This window comes from Leptonychotes weddellii, chromosome X, assembly GCF_054177405.1.
Source record: "Leptonychotes weddellii isolate Sample4059 chromosome X, ASM5417740v2, whole genome shotgun sequence".
Classification (NCBI taxonomy): Eukaryota; Metazoa; Chordata; class Mammalia; order Carnivora; family Phocidae; genus Leptonychotes; species Leptonychotes weddellii.
In genome coordinates, this window is record NC_138385.1 from 56,950,422 (window position 1) to 56,977,168 (window position 26,747).

Here is a 26,747-nt window from a genome sequence, read left to right on the forward strand (position 1 = left end):
AGGCCCGGCCAAGACCATGAAGGGCGTTGTGTACTATGCTAAAGAAAGGGTCTTTTTTCGTATAGGCACGTGGACTCCTTGAGGGGTTTTTAAGCAGGGTAATGACATTGTCAGAATTGTGCTTTAGAAACTTACAATAAGCAGTGTAAAGTGTATGATAGGAAGGGAACACTGGGGGCGCCTGGGTGACTCAGTCGTTAAGCAACTGCCTTCGGCTCAGGTCATGGTCCCAGGGTTCTGGGATCGAGTCCCACATTGGGCTCCCTGCTCCGCGGGAAGCCTACTTCTCCCTCTCCCACTGCCCCCTGCTTGTGTTCCCTCTCTCACTGTGTCTCTCTCTGTCAAATAAATAAATAAAATCTTTAAAAAAAAGAAGAAGGGAACACTGGGAGGAATATAGGACCCCTAGAAGCTCTATAGTATGTGGCCAATTCCCTAAGTACCCTGGGATAGAAATCATTTTTGTTTTTCAACTGTAAAAGAGGAATAGCCATTTCTTCCCTTACTTCATATGGAGCTAATGGGAGTAAATGAGATCGTATGTCCTCTGAGCCTCTTAGAAGAAAGCTTCCAGGTTAGGGCTAGGTGGCTGGAAGTTGAGAAAAACATAGTCTATACCATATAATTTCACACTTATTCATGCACATCTTATGGGTTTTTTAAATATGTATTTGTCTTATCTTACAGCTCGATTTGACTCAGTCATAATCTTTTGAAGGGCAGGGTCCAGGACATCTTGCATTGTCCACAACCCTTAGTACAGAGACAGAGCACAGAATGAGTCCTCAGCACCCTCCTGTGGATTGATCGCATACGGTGTCCCCTCTTAGGCAGACTGCCAAGACTGAGGTATCAGAGGAAGGCCACAGTACTACTGGGGACTAGGAGTAATGTTATATTTCAAGGCTCATTTTCTGGGGGTGGCCAAAATGATTCTGAGTCTTGTTCAGCCAGGCCTACGAGTGCCAGCCAGGCCCCTTTACTCCCTGCCTTGCGCTTGACACCTTCTTATAAATATGAGGTAAATTATGAAAGTTCCCTCTGTATAAAATAGAAATAATTATCATTTTGCTAGGAAATCACAATCTACAGCTGAAAACTATTGAGTAGAATATATGTATATTATAATTGTGAACAAAATTTCAGAATGTAGCTAGTCATTTGTTTGCAGAAAAGGTGTAAAAAATAGTGTTCCACCTTTTATATTTTGTCTTTTTGATACCATAATTAACATAGATATAACATGACAACAACCCTAGGTGTTTTCAATCCAAGTTTTGAACAATTTCAGTAATACATGGTAAAATTTGTCGAGGGGCTTAATCCTATAGCCAAAGGACATTTGAGGAGCTCCCATATGTTTTTCTTGGATGTCAAAAAATTACCCTAGATTTGCATCAGCAGAAGCCAGAAAGTCTGAAAAGCATTCCCTGCATTTTTAAAGCAAGCACTCTTCCCTCTCTCCTGATTCGGCAGAGGTTGTGATCAGTTCACTGAGCAGAATGGCATTTCCTCCTATCCACACCTAACATAAACTCCAGCCAATTTAATGGGGTATATTACGTAGGTTGGGGATGCAAGCACATAAAGTCTTTGGCTCCTGAGACACTCATCTTGTGTGCCAAGACCAGGTGCAGAAATACAAATACATATATATTAAGCCTGAGACAGCTGCTTTGCCAGTGCTTTTGTGTTTTTTCTATTTAACTGGAAAGGTTGAGCAGACACGGTTTCCATCAGTTATTCATAAAATGTTATTTTTCTTGTGGAGGAAGAGAGTACATTGAATTCCTCAACTCAGTATTGATGTCTAAACCATTGAGGCTTTTAAGTTCATTAATTGAGAGCTTAAAGTAAAAAGTAATTTTTTTGATTAACCAGAATGCTCAGGAATGGAATGTTCTGGTTAATGGACTTTTCTGGTTTAGGGAACAGTTGCACCAGACTTTTTATTTGTTTTAAACATATTCTTTAACCTTTAAAAAAAAAATGTGTCTATAGCTTTCTGCCTTAGTAAGCACAGTAGACCAGACCTGATTGAATCTTGCTACTATCACTTAGAGTTACACAGTATTTCTGCAAACCCTTGATTCTAATTGGATAAGATCACCAAAAATCCTGGATATTGACTAAATCTGGACTGAACCTGGGGTATACGCTGGGAAATTTGGGAAATTGTTTGGTTTCTTCTCATTTACTTCCTTCCCTAAAAGCAGAGTGATATAAAAGAAAAATTCACTAGCCAAGTGAAGATGTTGACTTGCTAATCTATACTTGACTGAATAAAACCATAGTTTAGAACATGAAAATTCTATGTCATCAGAGAAAAATGTGCTAAAAAGCTTAGATCCAAAAAATGAGACTTTGCATGTCCAAAGGAAACAACAAGTAGATTGAGTTCATCTTGACCTGTCGCTTCAATTTATTCCCTAACTGAATTAATCTTACAGCAATTATCAGGGACCTAGTCACCGCTTTGACTCTTCTGTAGTGCAAATGTTAGGTTTTGTTTATAAACTAGCTAAGGTTCTTGGCGGTAAATAGAACTGCTTTATACTTCTCCCATTCATTTACCTTAGACTATATAATTATCCAAAGGGAAATATGGTCTGTGAATTCTGAAAGTGGCCTTCCAGCACTTTTCACCATAATGAATTCATAGTCCCTTTTCTTGATTCATTTTCAGGCAAATATTACCATATTTCTATTCTCTCAAGCCTTCATTTGTCTTTAATAGAGACTGCTTATCATGTCAAATGGTGTGGAAAGAGTGAGAACTGTGTAGAATTATGCTGCTGTCACATTTATTTTATTTCCTGGATAACATTTTCAGTTTTGTCACACAGTTACTGGATTTGTTTCTATTAACAAGTAGAGCCTTCTTGACCTGATCCTTTTTCACACATATTCCTGTATAACTTCTAAATCCAAAGGTGCTAGGACAGTAGCTAAATTGGGTTTATAGAGGAGAGGACCACCACGAAGTCAGTTGGTACAAATTTGGCCCTGGGTCACTTACTTGCCTTTTGGGGGGGATTTAAAAAAAAAAAAAAAAAAACCCTTTATTCCAAATCCACATAACCTGAAAGTTGAAAAGGATTGAAGTTTGGTGAGATATTGTAGGAGAAACCTGGAGAGAAAAGTTGCTACTAGAAGGATCTGTGGCAGTTCCTTTTTTGACCAAAAAGCTTCTAAATGCAGGCACCTGGGTGGCTCAGATGGTTAAGCGTCTGCCTTCGGCTCAGGTCATGATCTCAGGGTCCTGGGATCGAGTCCCACATCGGGCTCTCTGCTCCTTGGGAGCCTGCTTCTCCCTCTGCCTCTCTCTCTCTGTCTCTCATGAATAAATAAATAAAATTAAAAAAAAAAAGCTTCTAAATGCAAGTTAGAAAATGGCAAAGGGGAGGGAGGTGAACAGAAAAGGTAGTAAAGTGGTGCACGAAAGATAAGCGAAGAGGTAGGAGGAAACTGACCAGATAGACTAATTTCAGCAACATTATAAATGAAACGGAAACAGGAATAGGCATGAAGGAGAGGTGGAAGAAATTATGAAGGAGAGGAAAAGCAACAAATGTTGACAGAAGTATATCATAGCTGTTTACCAAAGTGATTAAGCTTATGTGCAGAAGAGCCAGACTGCCTAAACTCAAATTCAAGATCAACCACTTCCTACCTACATGACTTTGGACAAGATACTTAATCTCCCTGTTTTAGTTTCCTCATTTTTAAAATGGAAATAATAATAGTATCTACCTCACAGGGCTGCTGTGAAAATTGATTGAGTTAACACATTGAAAGCACCTAGGACAGTTCCTGGCACAGGATCATCACTCAATAAATGTTGTCCGTTATTTTTATTATATGCCAACAACAGAGAAAAGCCAAACCATACTACCGGCTGGTTCCAAAATAGCTATAATGAAAGTAAAGAATTATAAGAGTTATGCTACCACTAAAAGAGAAAATAGGAAGGGCCAAATAAGTAAACACTGGAAATCTATGATGCTGAATTTTGATGCCAGGACTGAACAAAAAAAATGTTGCAAAATCTTTGCCAGTAACAGTGCAGCTGTTGAACAGTGCAGGTATCTGGCTCTGCCTGGGTGAGGTAGCCACCTGATGTTTTAAAAAAATGTCTTAATGTCATTCAAGATCCAGGCATCCCTGATCTGTGGCCTAATGGACATAAAAACAGCAAATACATGTGAGTAAATGCAGTTGACTGGGCCCTGTGCTTTTTCTTAAAAATTGACTTTGCGGTTTACAGTTCACCAGGGCATTTAAGAAGCTAAATGTTTCTGGTAAAGAAAAAAAATATTGCCTGGGGCACCTGGCTGGCTCAGTTGGTAGAGCATATGACTCTTGATCTCAGGGTCATGAGTTCAAGCCCCACATTGGGTGTAGAGCTTACTTTTTAAAAAAATTTCCTAACCACAGTGCTGCAGACACGTTTCTCAGAGTTTTCAGACGTATGTTTGCTGAACCTGATCTATCCTCTGAATACATTTATGTTGATGATGTGAAAGAGAAATGCCCTGCACGATGAGGAAATGATTTTATTCAGCTATTGCAATAGGGAGAACATTTATGAATAAGGAATATCTCAAAGAAAAGCAAGGGAGCCTGGGGCTTTACAGAGACAGGTAAACAAGGGAGTCATCTGCAAGTCTTATGGGAGTCATCGGGAAAGATGGAGATGGGTATTATTTTAAAGTAATATGCTGGGGTAGGATGGTACCTTGCAATTCACCTTTTCCTGGAAAACAAAAGGGGCCAAGGTTCTTAAACATTACTGCTTTCTGGGGCGCATAGGGCTCAGATAAACTTCAACAATGTCATTTTCCCCTTTTGTTCAAGACGAGTATTATCGCCAAGCAGCTCAGAGGTAATGGTAAACCTCCTGAGTATGCTGAAGCAGGGTCTAAGAAATAGTCTCTTGAGCACTCTTAGCTGCTCCTTTAAAACTAGTTGAACAATCTGTTGAGAGGTAGTGGCAAAAGTCAGTTGTTGTAGGGTTTGGAGTTCAGACATCTTTAAAGAGGGAAGACTAAAATGGAAAAAAAAATAATATAAAAGATTATATTACAGAAAAGAGCCAGCCAAGAATTGAACCCTGAAGGTAACCAGTCAAGTGGATTCTAATACATCGATGGAGGAAAATCTGTTTTGCAGCACCACTCATGGAGCAAAGATGTCAGTGTTCTTGGTGACACTGTCCGTAGTCTAGGTTACCTCTCATAGAAGGACATGCATGACCTGAGCATTTCTTCAGACACCCTTCGTGTTCTAGGTGGCAGCTTGTTCAAGGAGAATTCCAGTCATACGTGGTCTGCTGTGGTGACCAGTTCTTTCAGATTTATATTGAGTCATTGGGCTTTAGCTTGCAGGACTGCTTCAGATCCCAGAGAAAAGACGAAGCTATAAGGCAACACAGGGTCCTGATAGGGACTTGGGCCGTCAAGTTTTAGTCCTTGGTGACTCCAAGTCAGGTGAGAGGAAGAAAAATTGGAAAAGTTCATTTGGAGGATATTAGCCAGATATTGAAGAACACTGGAAGAATAGAAAATTTAGTAAGGATCAACAATTTGGGCAGGGTAACCAGGTCCAGTCCAGTTTCCAAGTAGATACCCAAACTGGTTCTTCCGCATGGGGAAGTCAATTATATCTCTACCAGAGAAGACAAAGTTTGCATACTCATCAGTAACCTGCAGTTTATGAAGAGATGATAGCTCAAAGACAATAACTAGATTCTGAATACCTGGAATGGTGTGCTATAGATGACACAGAGTTTTCCTTTAAAACACAAAATTTCTCTGAACAGTCATGTCCCTTTTTATCAAAGATAATCTCAAAGAAAGATTATTCTTGAACTCAAAATAAGGTATCTGGTCCCACAAGCCACAAAAGAAAAAATAGATAAATTGAAGTTCACCAAAATTTAAAACTTTTGTGTATCAAAGTACGTTGTTAGCAAGAAAGTGAAAAGACAACCTACAAAATGGGAGAAAATATTTGCAAATCATATTTCTGATAAGCGTCTGGTATCCAGAATATATAAAGAACTCAGACAGCTCAACAACAAAAAGCCCCAATTTAAAAATGAGCAAAGGACTTGAATAGACATTTCTCCAGAGAACATATACAAATGGCTAACAAGCATACAAAATGATGTTTGACATCATTAGTCATCAGGGAAATGCAAATTAAATTCACAATAAGACACCACTTCATACCCACTAGGCATGGCTAGAATTGAAAAAGCAAAACAGAAAATAACAAGTGTTGATGAGGATGCAGAGGAATTGGAACCCTCGTATACTGCTGGTGGGAATGTAAAATGGTGCAGCTGCCATAGAAAACAGCTTGGCTGTCTTCAAAAGTTAAACATAGAATTACCATTATGTCCTAGCAATTTCACTCCTGAGTATATATCCAAATAAATTGAGAAAAGGTACTCAAACACCTGTACACACATGTTCATAGCAGCACTATTCACAAAAGCCAAGAGGTAGAAACAACCCAAATGTCCATCAGCAGATGAATGTATAGACAAAATGGGGTATGGCCATACAATGGAATATTACTCGGCCATAAAAAGGAATGAAGCACTGACACATGCTACAACATGGATGAACCCCTAAAACATTATGCCAAGAGAAAGAAGCCAGACATAAAAGATCACATAGGGTATGATGTCGCTTGCAGGAAATATCCGGAATAGGTAAATCTGTAGGGACAGAATACAGACTGAAGGTTGTCAGGGGCCAGCAGGAGGGAGAAACGGAATGACTGCTTAATTAGTGCAGGGTTTTCTTTTGAGGTGTGAAAATGTTTGGGAACTAAATTGAGGTGGAAGTTGTGCAATATTAGGAATGTACTAAATGCCACTGAGTTATAGAGTTTAAAATGGTTATTTTAATATTATGTACATTTTACCTCAATAACAAATACTTAAAAATAAAAATTGGCCTCATCAGATTTAGCCTGATTATCTACCTAGGTGCAGCAAGAATGGTAATTTACCATTTGGACCTTCTTAAGCTTGTTTTGCTGGAAGTTTTCATAAGAAATCTCACTTGGAAATTTTAAAAGCCCGTTAAAGCTAGGAAGCCAAGCTAAGGGGATTTTATCGGCAGTGTTTATGAATTTGGGACAGTTCCTCTCTTCTTGGGATCTCCAAGATATCCTAAGCTTCAAGGGCTTGCCAGGAAGTAACCTTCCTTACTCGCTTGTAAGACTGGGAACTCTGTAAGCCAGGTACCAGGTACCAGGCTAGTTTTCCCAAGAGGGCTTTGTATGCATTGCTCAATAAAGTCAACCTTAACTTCCTTAAAAGTGTTTGATCATATCTGATTCAGTGAGCATCATTGACCAATATGACATTCCAGGCAAGGCGTTGGTTATATAACCAATGTTTCCAGTCACGTCCTGATAACAGGTAGGACAGATAATTCTTATTGAACCTATACAAATAATTATATTACTATGGAAATCAGAATGCTCAACAAGAGTTTCTGAATCCTGGAGGGCTCAGGCAGGGGCAATGAGGTATCATTTACAAGTGTGTCATTTCTGTTTGCAAAAAGCCTGGTTTACTAAATTATTGTGAGTTACAGATAGCATAAGAAAAAAGAGAAATGAGTCCCTTATACATCCGGAAATCAGAACATTAAAACATCAGCAATAGTCTTTGTTTTAATTGAAACATAGTTAACATATGACGTTACATTAGTTTCAGGTGTCCAACTTAGTGATTCTACAACTCCATAGGTTACACTTTGCTCCCCCCAAGCATAGCTGCCATCTGTCACCATCCAGCACTATTACAAAATCATCAACTACATTCCCTACGCTGTGCCTTTTAGTCCCATGACTTATTCATTCTACAACTGGAAACCTGTACCTCCCACTCCTCTTCTCCCATTTTGCCCATCCCCGCACCCCTCCCATCTGGCAACCATCCGTTTGTTCTCTTATTTATGGGTCTGTCTGCTTTAAAACATCAGTAATATTCTCAACAAAATCCACAATCATCCCTCATCAGTTTCATTCAGGTCTGTGTAATTAGTTTTGTTCCACTCGACCTTGCAGCAGCGGTCTCACTAACCTGTCTACTTATCAACTAGAGTTCTTGAAATCCTGACTCAGTTCATTGATATGGTCTCAAAGTCATTTCAGCTATACCATAAAAAGCCTGTACTCAATATTTGGCAAAATCATTTTCCATGGGGCTCTGAGAAAGCCGTTCTTTGTTGAAGATGAAGCACTTTAGCTTGTACCTGATTGCAAGTGCTCTCAGGGACACATCAGACGAAAACACAACAAAACCATCTGTAAATAGCAAAGGACGTACAAAAGCTTTGGTTAACTTGCTATGATCATTTTCAAAAATGAAAGATCTGATGAGAATTCATTACAACAACAATAATGCAACTGACAAGGACATGTAGTCCTTTCTGTGGCATGCAAAACAATATAAAAGTCAATCCCAAAAAAGTTTTTAGAATATTCATAAACATAATGATTAACCCTATTTCCAAAGAAGAGAGGGTATTATATCTAATTTATAAAAATGCATGAACATAATCGTTATAGAGACAAAAAGCCTTAAATATAACCTATAATAATCCTGATATATATATACATGTATATATATATATATATATATATATATATATATATATATACACACACCAAGCATACAGTTAGAATATCCCCAAAATATATCAAGAATATCAAGTAAAGAGGTTCAGTTAACTGGAGTAGGTCTTAAACATCTATATATTTATAAAATCCCATAGGTAAATACTGAGAATCCCCAATTGAAAATAATGACCTAGCAGATGTGAGATTCACAATAAAGAAGAAAAGTTGAAACCAAGTTAACATTAAAAAAACTTTTAAATTACCACTGAAAACACTCTACTGTAGTCATCTAAAATCTGGCAAAGCAGCATAATGACTCTGACAAATAGAAACAAATCATGGCCAGTGAGGACATCGATGGATCTTTAGGAACTTCCTATACAATATACAATTTCTGAAATATTTATATTAATAACAATTTGCCTATACCAGTTTAACCTTGGGAAAGCTGAGCATCTCTTCTGATTTGGCAACTCTTCCTGTGCATCTCATCAATAGTAACATAACAAATAAACCCAATTATTTCTAGCACGTCTATTTATATAAGGTGAAAGAACAAATCTTTTGTGATTTTCCAGGGCCTTCTGGGATTCGATTAAGATAAGATGATGGATCACTGAAAAATGCTACTTGGTTCTCTATTTAACCAAAACCGTGATGAAAGATTTTTAACATAAACATAGGAGCTACTATGACCATAAAGAACCTCATCTCGGGGCGCCTGGGTGGCTCAGTCAGTTAAACGACCGGCTCTTGGTTTTGGCTCAGGTCATGCTCTCAGAGTCCTGCGATCAAGCCCCGCATTGGGGTCCATTGTTCAGCACGGTCTGCTTGTCCCTTTCCCTCTGCTCTCCGCCCCCACCAGCCAGCCCTCAGGCTCTCACTCTCCAGCTGTCTCAAACAAATAAATAAATAAATCTTACAAAAAAGGAAAAAAGAACCTCATCTCTTTCCTAAGTAAGAAGACTTTGCTTTCTTAAATAATCAAGGCCATAAGAAAGTCAACATAAGCCATATAAGGTTATTCTAGAAAGACACAAAATCTTTTTTATTGAGGAAGATTACTTAGAGAGTGAAGCAAAACCTTTACAGCCTGTTATTGAGGATTACTTAGTGAAGCAAAACCTTTATAGCCTGTTATTAAGAGAAGGCCAATAATGCAAAAAAAATTACATTTTAACCAAGAGAAAACCAAACTCTAGCTCTGCAGCAGCATATAATTTTTTTTAGTATTTTATTTATTTGACAGAGAGGGACACAGCAAGAGAGGGAACACAAGCAGGGGGAGTGGGAGAGGGAGAAGCAGGCTTCCCGCTGAGCAGAGAGCCCGATGCGGGGCTCGATCCCAGGACGCTGGGATCATGACCTGAGCTGAAGGCAGACACTTAATGACTGAGCCACCCAGGTGCCCCAGCAGCATATAATTTTTGATACTGAAGTTCTTTTTGGAAATCTGATAAATAAGCCCATCAAACCTTAGCCAACTTTGATCTCAACAAATAAAATTCCCTTTCTGTGAACCTTCTGCCATTTCCTATATGCAAACACATCCTTTATAGTACAATTTCTATAAGTGGCCAAAAAGAACATGTTCATTAACAGACCCAAATACATGAGTTTTTCTCTGTAGCATATAAAAATAAAGAAGCAAAAGCATATAAACCCAAAATTATGCTTATAATTAATGCATTCTCTTAGTTAGAAATGATATAGGTATCTAATGGATATCCATTAACTCAATATCAGCCCAAAGTTTTCAGTTACCTAAAGATCTTGTAAATTATCTTCAAGCTGACGTACTACAAAACATAATTACTGTTGAAATAAAGTTCGTTAGAATAATGATTAAATTAGGCTAAACAAATTTACATTTGTCATAGTCTCAAACATTTAGTAGAAGTAATGTTAGCTCATTTAATTAGTAAACCTGTATAAATTTAGGAAGAATATACTCAAGTAGAACAAAAATCTACATGTATATTATACTTAACACTGATAAATTAGAAAAGACATAGCTAATTTTAGTAAACCAAATTTATTAAATTAGTCTTGTCTGCCAAAGATTTACCTAAATTATGCCAACTTGAATTCTTAAAACATTTGAGTTTGTTTCTAAAGGAATATTCTTTTAGTACATTAAAAGTCTTCAAAGTTTAATTTCCTTATTTTCTGGGAATTTTAGGAATATTCTATTTATCTAAGCACTTATTTCTATACTCCAGTGAGACTAGAGCTCCTTTAAGAACATATTAGGAAAATATTACATGCAAAGGCCTTTCTGAATTACAGACATCATCATTATTAATATTATCTAAGCTATTGTCATAGGGAGGATGATCGTTAACAAATAACATCTCAGAGGAAAGGAAGGGGGCCAGGAGGTTTTTTAGAGGCAGGTATTCTTCTTTATATACCATATTATTTCTGCTTGCCTTGTTTGTTTGTTTTTTGGTTTTGTCTTTCTGTGCTTATGACTTGTCTCCCTAACTTAATTGTAGGCTCTGAGGGGGAAAAGTATGTCCTGTATTGATTTGTATTTCTCCTCCTCCCCCTCTCCCTCCTCTTTACTTATTTATTTTTTATTGAAGTATAATTGACATGCAATGTCCTATTAGTTTCAGGTATACATGATAGTGATTCAACATTTCTATGCACTACGAAATGATGCCCACAATAAGTCTGGTTACAATCTGTCACCATACCAAGTTATTACAGTATTGTGGACTATATTCCCTATGCTGTACACTCCTCTTTTTGCCTAACACTTAACGTCCTGTCTTACCTATGCAAAAGTTATTGATGTTTCTCTTTTTTGTTGTGTTAAGACAGTAGACTTATAAAATGTAAGCCTTTCATGATTGGAAAACAGCATCCAGGAACTTTCAAAACTTATTTACAGAGAATTCGTGGGTGGACCAATCTTTTTCTCATATTGGTTTCTTCCCAGGTGCATATCTAAGGCCAAGCTATTTTTTGCTAGATGATCACTGAGTTCACTTTCATGAGAAAAATCAATGCTCAGTGATATTTTTTACCAACTTCCTGCTCGCCAATGTACCTGTCTCATTGATTCAGCCTGTGAACCAGGGTATTGTTCAGAATATGAAACGTTATTATGGAAGAGATTTCATGAAGAAGTTTATGCATTGTGGACTAGAAAGATCTTACAATCTCAGTACTGAAGATGCTATTTTAAATGATGCTCATGCTTAGAATTCTATTTCAAGTCAAATATCAGGGAGAACTTGGGGAAGAAATGGGCTGGATATTTAAAGTGTCTGTGGAAGCTGAAGAGATTGAAGCATTTAGGATGAGGCCTTAAAAATAAACTATAATACATTTTTGATGATAAAGAGTGCTCTTTTACATCTACTCAACAAGACTTATTGGCAACTTAATAAAAAGAGTAGGCTAATAAGAGTAGGTCCCTCTTAATAGAGGAGTAGGTTAATGTTGACAAGAGGTTAAAGTGACACAGTATCACCAATAGCAGAAAAGTTAAAGGACACCAGTGAAGTCACTGAAGACAATTTTAGTGAAGGAAACAGTAACTTTAGAGGAGGCTGCTTCAGTCTCCCTTAATAATCACATTTACCGAAAGGCAACCACATGCCGCCCAGGAGGCTATGCATTTGTCCATTTTACACTCAGCTTTTATGAGCAACAAGTGCAAAAACTTAAAAAAGAAAGAAACAACTTCTAGGTTATGTCATACGATCAGTACAGAGACTCCAATCTCCATCATCTTCTACATCTGGCTGAGCAAGATGGTCTTCAAGGCCCCTTCTAGATTCTAGCTTTCTTAAAGTCCTATAAGTGATGATCAGCGTTCATCATGATGACCCCAGGGTACTACAAGTTTTCAAAATCATTCCTGAATCATTAGAGAAAAGCTCTGTTTTGTCCAATATAGTTATAATATTCTAATTCTTTGAAAATCTGGGATCCTAAATTGGAAAATGTTACCAGTTGACCTGAATATGTAGTTTACCAAAACACTCCATCCCCTGATCGTTCTGAGCCATTTACTATATAATCTGTGTAGGTAGATTTTTGTTTTTCTTAAAAGAAGGGGGAATTGTAAGGGAATAGATCTCAAGGGTTAGAGCCTTGGCTGTAAAGACTCCCTTGGATTGCTTTTGGCTGTTGGCTGTAGCAACTTGTTTTCTTACAGAGATGAAGCATCTGGTTTTTGTTATCTCAATGATGCTGTCCTGGGAATATTACGATTGCGACGGAAATTTGACCGTATTCTCTATGTGGATTTGGATCTGCACCATGGAGATGGTAAGCCCTTCACTTTCAAAGGTGCTTTGCTGCTAGGCCAGAAGGTTTTTATCAGTAAAGCTGCTTCTAGGCGACTGGTAAAAGGAGAAATGCCTGTTGCAATTGAAATTCTTCTAGAATCCTAAAGTAAGGTAGAAGAGAGATTCTTTTAAGTGACGTAGTTCCTCCTGTGCTGACCAAGATGCTTTAAAATACCAGGTTCCTGTCATTTCCCCTCCCCTCTCCTCCACCAGCAAAGTTCTCCAGGAGAGAACGGTAAGAAGTGGAAATCTTGTCCAGTGCATACTCAGCGCTCAGTCACCTCCCTCAGGGCACTTGCATAGATTCTAAGTGAAATCGGCAGTTACAGCTGACAGCCTTGTTGCTACTCTTAAGATTGAATGAGTGTATGATGGACTAACACTGAATTTTTCGCCCATAGGGATACCAACTCATGTAGTGATCAGAATCTGTGCCACTTTCTTTGTATTGCTAAAATATTTATTGCTGCACAAACTCAGGGCACCTTGTGTAACTTTTTTTTTTTTTAAGATTTTATTTTATTTATTTGACAGAGAGAGACACAGCGAGAGAGGGAACACAAGCAGGGGGAGTGGGACAGGGAGAAGCAGACTCCCCGCTGAGCAGGGAGCCCGATGCGGGGCTCGATCCCAGGACCCTGGGATCATGACCCGAGCCAAAGGCAGACGCTAAACGACTGAGCCACCCAGGCGCCCCCACCTAGTGTAACTTTTAACAGCAGCAGAATCTTGATTTGCCTTATGCAATTAATGCCCCCTTATAGGATTTCACTGGAAGGATGCTACTCAAGTCCTCCTACGTACTTTCCATCTAGAATGTAGAGCTTCAGTGACAGTTACCCACTTGCTGTTTCTTTAATAAATCCTGTGTGTGACACATGTTTCCGATGACCTAGGAACACTTATCCAGTAAAATTAATTAAGGGTATCCCCTCCTCTCCTCCCCACCAGTGATGGCTGCTTCCCTGTTTCCAGAGATTTTGGGAGACAAACTAACATAATCAAGGCATAAGTGAGGAAAAGAATAGTATATGACAGGGGATAGGATCAGCTCTCCTGCCAAAACAGAAAAAGAAGGAAGAAATTGTGGGGGAGACCTCCCCAAGGAGTTCATCTAGATGGATGCTTCCATGGAATGGTGACAGAAAATTAAAGGTAACAGAGAAAAGAGTTAAAACAACCAACTTACCACTTTGAGAACCACATCCACTGAGTATCTGAATCCTCAGCCAACGCGAAACAGCCTTGCTCAAAAACCTTCAGAGGCTCCTTATTACCTGTAACGAGGGTAACATTTGGCCCATGGCTTGTTTTTGTATGGCCAGCAATTTAAGAATTTTTTTTTTTTTACATTCTTACAAGGTCATAAAGAAAAAAAAAACGTAGTAGAGACCATGTAGGCTTGGCAAAGCCTAAAATATTTGCCATGTAGCCCCTTGGTCGGCTAACCCTTGGCCTGTAACACTGGTTCTCAAATTCGCATATGTAGCATGGTGACCCCAGGAAGCTTGTTTTAAAATGCAGATTCCTGGGCCATGTCCACCAGATACTCAGATTCAGTAGGTCCGGTCACGAAACGCAAGAAGCTGCATTTTAGCTGCAGTCCAGCCAGTCCACAGGCCACACTTTAAAAAGCAGTGCTCTGCAAGGTAAAGTCTGCACTCTTTGCCCTGTCTTTTGAGGCCTGCCTGAAAGAGCCCTTGCCTCCTCTCGCCAGTCTTCTCACTCACTACCTGCTGTCCAGGCTACTCGACTCAGTGATCCCCAGACATGTCTCAGTGCTCCCACCGTGCCCCCCCACCCCGACTTTGCATTACTCTTTCCTTAGTTTTGCTTTTTCCTCCAAGTTCTCCCCAGGAGTTCAAGTTCCAACAGTAGCACATTTGCCCTAACCACTCCAGCCCAAGTGTTCTCTCCCCTCCTCAAGTCCTGTATTGTTTATATCGCTGACTTGCTATTTAATTATATATTGTCTTGTATTGTTAGTTAAATCTTTAATGTGTCTATGTCTTCTCCTCCCATAGAAACTTTCAGTTCCTCCAGAGCAGAGATCAAGTTGTTTACTTCTTTCTGTCCTGAACAATGGCTTGAACAAACAGAACTATGCATATAGCAGTGGTTCAGTAAAATATTTGTTGAATGAATGATTATGAAATTCAAACTGTTAGTCTCAGAGCTCAAGAATAGAATCAACTCTAATTGAACCACGTAAGAATGAAATGACTGTCACCTGAAACCGTTCTTTCCATTTGCAATGTTATTTCTACACCATTTAGAGTTTCCTGTTTTAGCCCAACTTTTATGGTGTGTTTCATTTCAGTTTATTTCCCCCTCTTCAGCACCTCCCTTCCAGTGACCTCTGCCCTGCCTCCAAACTCTTACACATTTGGTTTATTTTAAATCTCCCATGATTCCATAACTAGCATTCTGTGGTGGCTTCGCTAGCACTCTTAGCCTGTCCTCACTTTCTTTCACCTCCTTTTGTTTACCTAACCACTGTTCTCTTTCACACTCAGCCCCATACCGTCCACCTATCTGTCTGTGTCCCTTTTTTAAAGTGTGATTTGCTAACAATACCTAATGGCATTTCCCACGAGAGGAGATACAAATAGCTACTAAACATACGATAAGGTCCTCAACACTCTAACACTCAGAGAAACGCAAACTAAACAAGATCCTTTTTTCTGCCTAAGTTTAAAAAGAATAACACCCATTGACAGTCAGGGTGTGAGAAAATGGGAACCCTCATACACCACCGATAGAAGGATAAATTGGTACCACCTTTGTGGATCAAGAAATAATCAGGATTTTTATGAATTGTCCTTGTTTATACTTCAGTTTCTAAGTTAAAATGCGATTTTAATGTTTTGTTTTGTTTTATTTTGTTTACTTAATGCCTGTGCCTGGAGCCTTTAACTGGTTTTAACTGCCTCCCTGGGGCAAAACATAAGGCTTGGGAAATTCAAACATACCTGTGATACACAAATACAGTTAATATTTTTCTAAGGTCTCTTTTGGCCTCTAATGAAGACTGAAAGCATTAAGTAAACACAGAGACAGTTTCTTTATTTGAAGTATAGAAGAGGATAGTACATGAATTTGCTAATAGTCCTTCCATTTTACAAATGGACTATCTGAATATAGCATGACAATATGTGATTCTGGGAGGAAAGATGTGGAGGTGGGCAGTGCATTTATCTGAAATAAGTAGTGGCTTGTAAGAGCTACATCTTCCATCTCCCAAACCTGTATTCATTTTCTGCCTCTGTTTAAATGGAAAGGAGACACCTTTCTAGAAAAGCACCCCCCCCAACCTTCTTTCTTCAAGCTTTAAAACTTTGTTATAAAGGTACTATTAAGGGATGCACCAGGACTGTTAGCCTTCCTTGTTTTGGTGAGAAAGATATACTCTAAGCTGCTTAGACTTTGGGTGATCGGCACTTATAACCAAATCTATATCATAGAGAAGCACTTTATAATTAGGTTTTCACTACATGATGCCTAATGTTTGTATTAGTCATATATTGCAGAGGATTGCCACATTGTACTTCTTTGGGGAAAAAAAAATCCCAAGAATTTAACTAGAACCACTGAAACAAAACAGATCATAAAACTTCCAAGATGGTGCCAGTTCCCTATTGATAATGCTTCGATTCTGAGCTCGAGCCCTCCACACCTTTTAGAAGAGGTTTTTTGTTTTGTTTCTTTTTTAAAAAAGATTTTATTTATTTATTTTTGTGAGAGAGAGAGAGAGAGCACGAGCAGGGGGAGGGGTAGAGGGAGAAGCGGACTCCCCGCCGAGCAGGGAGCCCAACGCGGGGCTCAATCCCAGGACCCCGGGATCATGACCTGAGCCGAAGGCAGCCGCTTAACCGTCTGAGCCCCCCAGGCGTCCTAGAAGAGGTTGTCTAAGGGAGCCTGGACATCCTGTTGCTTGGAAAGGGCAAGTCAAGTTATAACTTGCCATGCATTTGAAAAGGAACCCCAAAACTTCACTTGGGACCAGAGTTCTACCTCATCCTATAACAACAGAGATCAAAGACTGGAGGGTCTTGTTCCTTTTATTCCTCAGCTTGGTAGCTTTATTATTGCTATCCTCCCTCTTACTTCCCACAGCTGCTTCCTAGCATTTCAGTTGTTGCAAACGGGAGTTGCATATATAAAGTGATTCTTCTGCTGTTTTTTTTTTTTTTCCTCTGGTAGGTGTAGAAGATGCCTTCAGTTTCACCTCCAAAGTCATGACAGTGTCCCTGCACAAATTCTCCCCGGGATTTTTCCCAGGCAAGTAATCTGTGTGCTCAGTATTACATTTGAAGAAGACATGCTACAGCTCTTCTATACATGCTTATGTTTCATATTTAGATAGTTCCATGCTGTTGGTACTTTATTGGTGTTACTCTGTGCAACATTTTAACACAGGTCATTTCAGGCGACAGTGATAGGAGGAATGAACTACTGTTTCTCCAGATGACTTTTATGGACTGTCAATAGACAGCTCACTTATACTTCCTGTCCTATCAGATACCCTTTGTAACTCCTAACGTCCTGATAAGTGCAATGATATACTAATATTATATCAATCCAAGACATATGGAAAGTCAAGCAAAGCAGTTCACCTTTTTCTGTTCTTTAATTTGATCTAGCCAAGTGGAAACTAAGGTTTTTCCATTTTCTTATGGTTTTCCTCTTTCCCCAACATTGTTTACAGCAGTTACTTCTCTGTATTATTTTTCTTAATTTCATTCCCTCAGAAATCATCGCTAATCCAGGACCATTCTTCTACTTGACCTTTTACTGTCCTGAAGTCCTGTCAGAGAATCCTTCAAGTTTTCTAATGCTCATGTTCTTAAAACTGTTCCTGGTGCTCCTCTCTTTCACAGGAACAGGTGACGTGTCTGATGTTGGCCTAGGGAAGGGGCGGTACTACAGTGTAAATGTGCCCATTCAGGACGGCATACAGGATGAGAAGTATTACCACATCTGTGAAAGGTATGGCAGTAACACTGGGCCAGTAACAAGTGGATTGCATTTCTGTAGGATGAAAGGACCCCCAATCTTACAGAATTCTTGTTGTCAAGGAACAATTTGGGGAAAAAAAAAAGAGCCACTGTATACCTATGTAGCTTTTGTACACTGATCGTTGTACTTAATTGATCAGGTTGCCATCACTTGTTTAGGAGAGCTGAGCGTTTAGAACAGAGCCACACTCTTGGTTTGATCTTACCTGCTGCCCCATCTGATTAAGGTCATTCCAAGAGCAGAGCTTCTGAGCTGGCCTGGGTTATCCCTTGTCTGCTACTTTCTTAGCCAAAACCTGCATGTATTTCATTCCATTAGCCTGCGAGGGTTCATTTCCGCTTCCCATTATGGAGATCTGCTTCCACCCACTGGTGTGAATATTAGAAAGTTCTTCATTACGAGTTCTTGAGTTCTGTCCTTTGCGTTACAATTGGGGTCAGAAATCTGTTCTTTTTACACTGTGGTTAAGGATCAAATTACAGCCGCTTCTAGGAAGACAGTTTGGTGCCAACGAGGACGAGTAGACCATTGGGACTGAAAAGCCCTACAGAACGGGGTGGGGGGGAGGGGTAAACTCATATGCATAAAAATTGCGATTGGTCAGGTACAAATTCACTGCTGACATCGGCAGTAGAGAAAGGAAGTCTGACTAGAAGTCAGCAAGTCAACATTACTTAAGGTAAGTAATGGGGATGGAGGTGCTTTTGATTCCTAGCCCACTCAGCTCAGATTTCGCCCACCCTCTGGTGGAAACGGGGACTCCCCAAAGGAGCCCACGTTGGCCATCATCACCAGCGGTTGTATAAACAAAGCAGAAGTATTAAAAAATAAAAACTTGATGCTTCAAAGGTGCCTCTTAGCTCAAGAGATTTGGCAAGCCAAGTTATCATGCAGCAGCTCTAGCCTCTTCATGGTCTTGATCATGTCCCCTGGCTACCTCTGTATTGTCAGACTGAAAAGGCCTTTATTTTTGGAGCCTGCCATTGATGGTTTTAATTGCCTTTCTTTGTTCCCCTCAGGCTCTGTTCTGTCCTTCTTGAGATGTGCAGATCAGAGCTGCTTATGTAACTTTACCAATGAAGATATCCTGTGGTTCTGTGTAAAAGGAGAATTATTTTGTTTTTCTTTTAATCCCCTTCTCGAGAGTGTTCAACATTTTGCTGTCCTTTTTTTTTTTTTTTTTTTTACCATGGCAAGAAACTCGGTTTTTCTCTTCAGTGCTCTCTCCACAGGGTTTCCTAGAGCTTGCTTTTTCCTGGGCCTTAATTGAAAAGTCAGCACCCATCATCCTGCAGGGAGAGTTTGTAGTACCTGGCCTTCCCTAAATAAATTACCTTACATATGCCCCTATTGAAGCCCATCTGCCAATCATAAAACCCTCTGGAGATCTACCTTTATCCCCTATCATTTTGGCATTTCACTGACTAGAAAAGCTGAGTATTCTCTGCCGACCTGGGGAGTGCCCATTCCCAAGGAAATCTACTACTCACCCTCCTTCCGTGAGCATAATGTCTGTTTCTCCCTTATATTCTCTCTCTCTCTCTCTCTCTCTCTCTCTCTCTCTAAACCAGTTCCTACTACAGGACAAAAAAAAAAAAATGTTTAATCCCATAGTAATTCCTGTTTCAATATAGATTCGGTATCAGACTTAATTAGAAGCATTTAAAAAGTGAATTTAGTGGACACCTGGGTGGCTCAGTTGGTTGGGCGTCTACCTTCAGCTCAGGTCATGATCCCAGGGGCCTGGGATCGAGCCCCGCATTGGGTTCCCTACTCGGTGGGGAGCCTGCTTCTTCCTCTCCCTCTACCATTCCCTCCACTTGTGCTCTCTGGCTGTCTATCTCTCTGTCAAATAAATAAATAAAATCTTTTTAAAAATAAATAATAAATAAAAAGTGAATTTAGCCCCAAAGAAAAGATCCACAGGCGATCACATATATGATTTCCCTTTACAGAAATCATGTTGCAGCCCCCACCCTAGTGTACAGGAGGCCAGCACTGATTAAAGATTCTCCCAGCTTGCTTACTAAAGTACCAGACACTCATCACCTTATAGTTCCCAGGGCCCCTTTTGCGTCATGGAGGCACACCACCAATCTACACAGTGATCATCCAGAATAACAGGTTCCAGGTTTTCATGAGAGGTACAATAATTGTCCCCTTTGATTTCTTTCAGAAGTCAAGTCTGGTCAAGGCGTTATGTGAAGGCACTTCTGATTCCAAGGGTGCCAGGAAGGCTTCCTGACCCAAACACCTCTCCCATCTGTTGCCTGAAATTCCTTTAACAGGAAATATAGTTTTATTCTACAATGAGAAATAGGTTTTTAAAGTGGAATTTTGCCACAACCCCTCCTCCTAACTTTCACTCTGCCAGGGACGTATGCTTTCTCCATAGCAAGTTTTGAAAGGCTTAAGAGCACGAGCACCCTGAGCATTCAGAGGAGCAAGAATTGGGTTAGTGGAGCAGTAGAGGGAAAGAGGCACAAAAAACCAAAACAATCTTTGCCAACTAAATAGTTTTGCAGAGGTTCAGCCCTGGTAACTATATCACTTAGGTCCAGTCATTATGTTTTTGACTGCTTGTAGTTTGTTGCTGGGGAGCAGAGTCTCTTGCCCTTTTTCCATTATGCTCGCTGACCCATCTGCCTACCTCAAAAGATATAGTCAACACAGGAATGGCTTACTCATGTAAAAAAGTCGTGCAGTGTATCTGCTGTCTCCTTTTAATCCTTCGTGTTCCATGAGCCCACTGATTTTCTGGCTCGCTCCTTACCTCTGGTAAATAAAAGATCTCTTATTACTGGTTCACTTAAAAGATGCTCTAATTTTCGTTTGCCACTCAACTTCTAGTTTGCTCCTGAACTGCCTCTCCCTGTGGGATTCATGAGTCCTTTTTCCTTTACTATCCTTTCTTCCTGTATGGCTTTTTCCTCTGCTATAGCATTTTTGACTTTGCCAGCTAGTCTGACTAATGATTTCATCTTAAGGTTGAGCACACCCTCTTTTTTTTTTTTTTTAAGATTTTATTTATTTGAGAGAAAGAGAGAGAGGGAGAGAGAGCACAAGCGGGAGGAGGGGCAGAGGGAGAAAGAGAAGCAGATTCCCCGCTGAGTGGGGAGCCTGCCGTGGGGCTCAATCCCAGGACCCCAGGATCATGACCTGAGCCAAAGGCAGACACTTAACCGACTGAGTCACCCAGGCACCCTGAGCACACCCTCTTAATTTAATAAAAAAAATGGGGGGGGGGGGCTTAGGGGTTTTTTTTTTGAATAGACTAGATAAGGAATCTACATAGACATTTTCAGCACCAAAAGACCTTGGGTTCCATCTTATATGCAAGATAATCTCAGTCAGAGATACCTAGGTCATTCAATACTCATTTGGAAGGGCAAGGGTCACTGATTCCCAAAAGCTTCCCATAATTTTCATGGGAGCTACTAGAGTTGGTATTATAAGTAGAACCCTGTTTTAACTAGCATAAAGGAATATCAACATCATTCTTGTAAGCACACCTCCTCCTTCAGATAGAAGCTGTGGGCCCAGTAGAGAGACGATGGTTATATTCTTGATTTACATGAAAGCCCACTCCCCCTCCTTGGCCACATGCACACATACACACAAAGTTTGCTGGAAGAGGAAGGCTGTTTTGCCAAAGGGAGGGTTTTGCTGGTTTCCAAGCTATGTCATCTGAAGGAGGAAATACTGCTCTGCCTATGTTTAACTTGTTCTTGCTCTGTAACTGCATCTGAATGCAATGAGATAGTCTTAATAATGTTTAAGCTATTACCTAAAACATTGCGTTGATGACTTTGGGAGCATTTATAGTTAAAGACTATGGGACAGAAGGACAATGACACGTACTTCCTTGCTGTGGGTTCAAGAGAGGTTTTGATAAATAGTAGGGTACTGCCCTGAAACCTCAAATCTTGCAAAATGACCAAACCACTTGCCCACTGTGAACTGTTATGACATATGTGTAGTTTGAAGAAGAAATTCAGGGTTGTACTTAAACTTCTTAGTTTTTATCCTACCTATCATTTTATAGCTCTAACAGCCAAAAAACAGCCTTTACTAAATATCAAATTAGTATATACCTCATAGGAAAGCTATATATATATATATAGTGTGTATGGATACAAAATATATTGAAGTTGACAGTTCAACATTTTGGAAAAAACACCCTCACATTTTATTAACAATATTCAACTATTAACTTGGTAAGATAATTAAGTACAGACACTGCATAAATATTTCACCGAAAGAAAAACACATTGTTAAACAAACTTCACAATGAACAGGACTAATGAAAGGCTCTATTAAACAGGACTTTTCATGCAATAGCAGTCTTTATATCCACATATGCAAAACTTTGCTCATAAGAGCTATCAACCCAACCAAGGAAATAATCTCATTCTGCTGAACTAGGGTTCCTAATAGTAGTTTATTAAAGTAAAAATCTACCTGTATTCAGTCCTTGGCCTATTTACCTTGAGTCCTGTGGCTTATCTTCTGTAGCTCAAAATTGAAAGAAACCTTTCTTACCCCTCAAAGACCACTGACCTAAAGAAAAATTTAAAGATTCCTGAAGTGGAAAAAAAAAAAAACCTTAATATTTTCCTCCTTTCTTTTATGAGAGAAATATTATACTACTCTATTGTAAATAATTTTTTATAACTCTTCAACTGCTAACTGCAAATGTTAATTGTCCTGTGCATGGGCTAACCAGAGTAAACTACCCAGAAAGAACTTGTTCTCTAGGGCAACAGCAAGCTCATTAAAGGAAGAGCTCATTTAAGCCGAAGGGTTTTTTTTAAGATTTTATTTTTTTTATTTATTTCACAGAGATAGAGAGCACAAGTAGGCAGAGCGGCAGGCAGAGGGAGAGGGAGAAGCAGGCTCCCCACTGAGCAGGGAGCCCAATACGGGGCTCGATCCCAGGACCCTGGGATCATGACCTGAGCTGAAGTCAGATGCCTAATCGACTGAGCCACCCAGGCGTCCCTAAGCCTAAGTTTTTATTCCTTTGGGGAATTCCTTTTGTCCATCTATACTGAGCTCCACGGCTATCCAACAAGGAAGAGAAAAAAGCATCACTAATACTTAATGTAATGTCTCAGTAGTTTATGTTTATTGTGTGAGCCAGAATTCACCTCTCTGAAGCCACTCTGACCTCCCTACGAAAGAACTGAGCACCTCAAGTCATCTTACAAGATTTTTAAAACATTAAAAAAGTAAAGTGGGGGAGCTACCATGCAAGTAGGGGATTTGTGTATGTTTAAGTATAATAACACGGTTTTATTCATTCATTCAGCAAATATCTGTTGAGCATCTGCTTTATGCCGGCACCGTATCTAGGTACTGACGGTGGTAAACAAGATGGATTAGGCTCCCACCCTGGAGCGTAGCTCCAAGGGAGCACTTGCCTATGTCAGGAATTGCACGAAACATTTATTTGATCCTTCTCATTTGATCCTTATAGCAACATATAATCTACAATGCCTACAAAGGTGGGTATTCTAATTCTCATCTTACAAATGAGAAAACTAGAGCTTAGAAAAGTTGATTTGCTTCAGGTCACACAACCAGTAAGTGGTGAAGCCAGAGTTTAAATCCACATCTGTTGCCTGTTAACCATCAGCTACCATGTCCCTGAAGTGTCACCTACAAGTATGAATTTTTTTTCACAAGGCAAAAATACCATCCCCAAGACTTCTTGGAAAATTTTATCTCAGGGGATTACAGAAAACCCCTTTAAAAAGAAACCATTTAAGTTTATGCATATGAGCCACATGATTTATAGTATACATAATTCGTCGTGTTTATGTTTGTGAAAGTGCAACTTGGGTTTTTTGGGGGAAAATAGAATCTCCTGATCCTGAGGAATTCATTTGTAATTTTATGGATAGAAAACAAGAATAACTATTGCCAGATTTTACTTCTTGGGTTTTAAATTCCTAATTAAAGTTTGGAAACATGGAGATTGTATAAATCTGCTTTTTCCTTTATTTTCAATGGAGAAAATTCTGACTTTCTGCTTTAGAAAAGTAAAGAGTGTCACATGTCATTTTATAGAGGTCTTCTCGTGGAATTATATCCGTTTCACATGTGTTTCTTTAGATTGGTATTGCTAAAGACTTTTAACATTATGCATTTTTGCAACTGTAGGCATAATTTATATCATCTCTTGGTCGTGGCAGAAGGCCCTATCTACGTGTAGGGTAGAGATTCTTCATCCGTGCTATCAGCCATTCATCCATACCGATGGAATGAGAACCAAGAGACATCGCTAAAGGACATTTAAGTGAAATGTTTCCATTCACTATTGACTTTTAATGTTAATATTTAAAGAAGAGATGTTTTAATGATGATAGGTTTTTCTTTCATTGTAATGATAAATCATCTAGAATTTATCTTCCACTTGGGACTCCAAACTCCTTATCATTCAATTTTACAATCAGGTAGATAGATTCTCAGTGAAAGAGAACCCAACAATTACAGCCTACTGCTCTGGGCTTGGTGATGTGGCAAAAGCTATACAAGTACGTGTTCATACATAAATATTTTAAGCAATACAAATATTTTGAAATTCTCTTTCAATTGATGAGAAGGGAAGAATCCTCTAGAAATCTGCATTTAAGAACAGATATTCAGGGGCGCCTGGGTGGCTCAGTTGGTTAAGCGACTGCCTTCGGCTCAGGTCATGATCCTGGAGTCCCTGGATCGAGTCCCTGGATCGAGTCCCGCATCGGGCTTCCTGCTCGGCAGGGAGTCTGCTTCGTCCTCTGACCCTATCCCCTCTCAGGTGTTCTCTCTCTCTCATTCTCTCTCTCTCAAATAAATAAATAAAATCTTTAAAAAAAAAAAAAAGAACAGATATTCAGATAGCCTTACTTACATTTTTATCACAATCTGAGAGCTGGTAAAAATTCTTTACAAAATTTTTCTCCCCCACTTCAGCTGGGTCATAGCTTCACCACCCTGATCATCCCTAGCTCACTTTGGCCCAGTGATAAAGGCAACAGAATCTGCTACTTCATTTTCTAAGCCTTACACTTTGATCTCAGCCCTCTATAAGTAAGATATTTGCATTAAGTGCTTTGGGTCTATTTGGTAAACTTCTATCCTGCCTCTATGTGTGGTATGGCAGATGTAAAATTGCCTATTGTTTCTGGAAGAGGGATGACTCAGACACTAATTAAATTTGCTATTAACATTAGCCACAGGTGAAAATGAGGCCAAAATGGGCCATTCGTTTATTGTTCCTAGTTTGATGTGTCTTTTAAGATATTACATTCAAAAGATATCAAGTGCCTATGAATATAGGGTAATTTGGAGGGAGGATACTGACCTCAATTATCTAAATTGTCCTGTACCCTCTGTCAGTGAGCTCACCCTGCCTGTCCCCAGTACTTAGTTAGGGTTGCAGTGGAGAATTGGTTTTTTTTTTCCCCTCTCTGATCCTTTGAGCTTTAAATCCAGGTGCTTAGGGGCACCTTGGTGGCTCAGTTAAGGGTCTGCCTTTGGCTCAGGTCATGATCCCGGGGTCCTGGGATCGAGCCCCACATCGGGCTCCCTGCTCGGAGGGGAGCCTACTTCTCCCTCAGCCTGCCGCTCCCCCTGCTTGTGTTCTCTCTTTCTCTCTCTCTCTGACCAATAAATAAATAAAATCTTTTTAAAAATAAATAAATCTAAATAAATCAATCAATCCAGGTGGTTAGAGGGACAGTTCTTATATTCGTCTCCTCTCCCTCTTGGCCAGTATCTTTCATGACCAGGAGTTCCTAAACTCCTGCACCAAGTAGCCCAGACTCCATGACAGCCCCCTACTCCAGCAGTCTTCACAGGTGATATTTTTTTCATTTAAGTCAAGGAGGCCAATCTGGAATTCTGTGGGTTGGTTCTGCCAGTCCGGTGTGCACCTTTCCTTCTCTATTCTTAGTGCTGAATGATCTTTATGCCCTGGAGAAAGTGACCTGATTCTTCCACAGCAGTTTAATAGGTTCTGATGCTAGAACATGCTCTGAAACTATCCAGAAACAGGAAGACCATGCTCATAAATGGAAATCTTGGGAATTATACCCTTTCATGCAGGGCTGCTCTGAAAAGAATTCTAAAATTGACCATATCTGTACTTGATAGAATGTTCTGACATCAAACTCATATTACCCCTCTCAGCTGCTGTCCACGATGTACCCCCTACCCCCATCCCAAGTCTCCCCCCTCTGATGTTATCTTATCACTGCTCTGTCCCTTCAGTCAAGCCAAGAAAAACTACCCTTTAGGCTTTGCTTTCACATGTTATAGCTTTGCATGACCGCGCCTGACACTGCTGTTCCACCCAGCAGCTGCCAGCACTGATGAGCTGCCTCGGTGTATTCTGTTGACATGGACCATACAGAGATTAAGTCAGGTCTGGTGTCCCCCACCTGACAAAAAGGCCCGATGCTAAGTTGGGCTGAGCTCTGCTCTCTGTGCACTGTTACCCACTGCACTATCAGGAAAGAGGCATACCCACTGGTCTCCAAAGAAGGACCAAAGAACAGACCCCTATAACCCAGCAATTGCACTCCTGCATATTTACCCCAAAGACACAGATATAGTGAAAAGAAGGGCCCTATGCACCCCAATGTTCATAGCGGCAATGTCTGCAATAGCCAAACCATGGAAAGAGCTGAGATGCCCTTCAACGGATGAATGGATCAAGAAGATGTGGTCCACACATACAATGGAATATTACTCAGCCATCAGAAAGGATGAATACCCAACTTTTACATC

General features: G+C 39.8%; 1 protein-coding gene across 7 annotated transcripts in view; it reads left to right on the forward strand.

Moving 5' to 3' along the window:
- Positions 1-26,747, forward strand: part of HDAC8 (histone deacetylase 8) — a 214,312-nt gene that overhangs the window by 47,428 nt on the left and 140,137 nt on the right. For 6 of the 7 annotated variants that reach the window (XM_081808656.1, XM_081808658.1, XM_081808660.1 and 3 more), the window contains 3 exons: positions 12,821-12,933; positions 17,157-17,234; positions 17,834-17,942. In XM_081808656.1, coding sequence (XP_081664782.1) covers positions 12,821-12,933; positions 17,157-17,234; positions 17,834-17,942 — 300 coding nt within the window. Of the gene's footprint in view, positions 1-12,820; positions 12,934-17,156; positions 17,235-17,833; positions 17,943-20,148; positions 21,001-26,747 lie in introns of those variants that run through there. The other variant, XM_081808663.1, reaches the window with a different exon arrangement.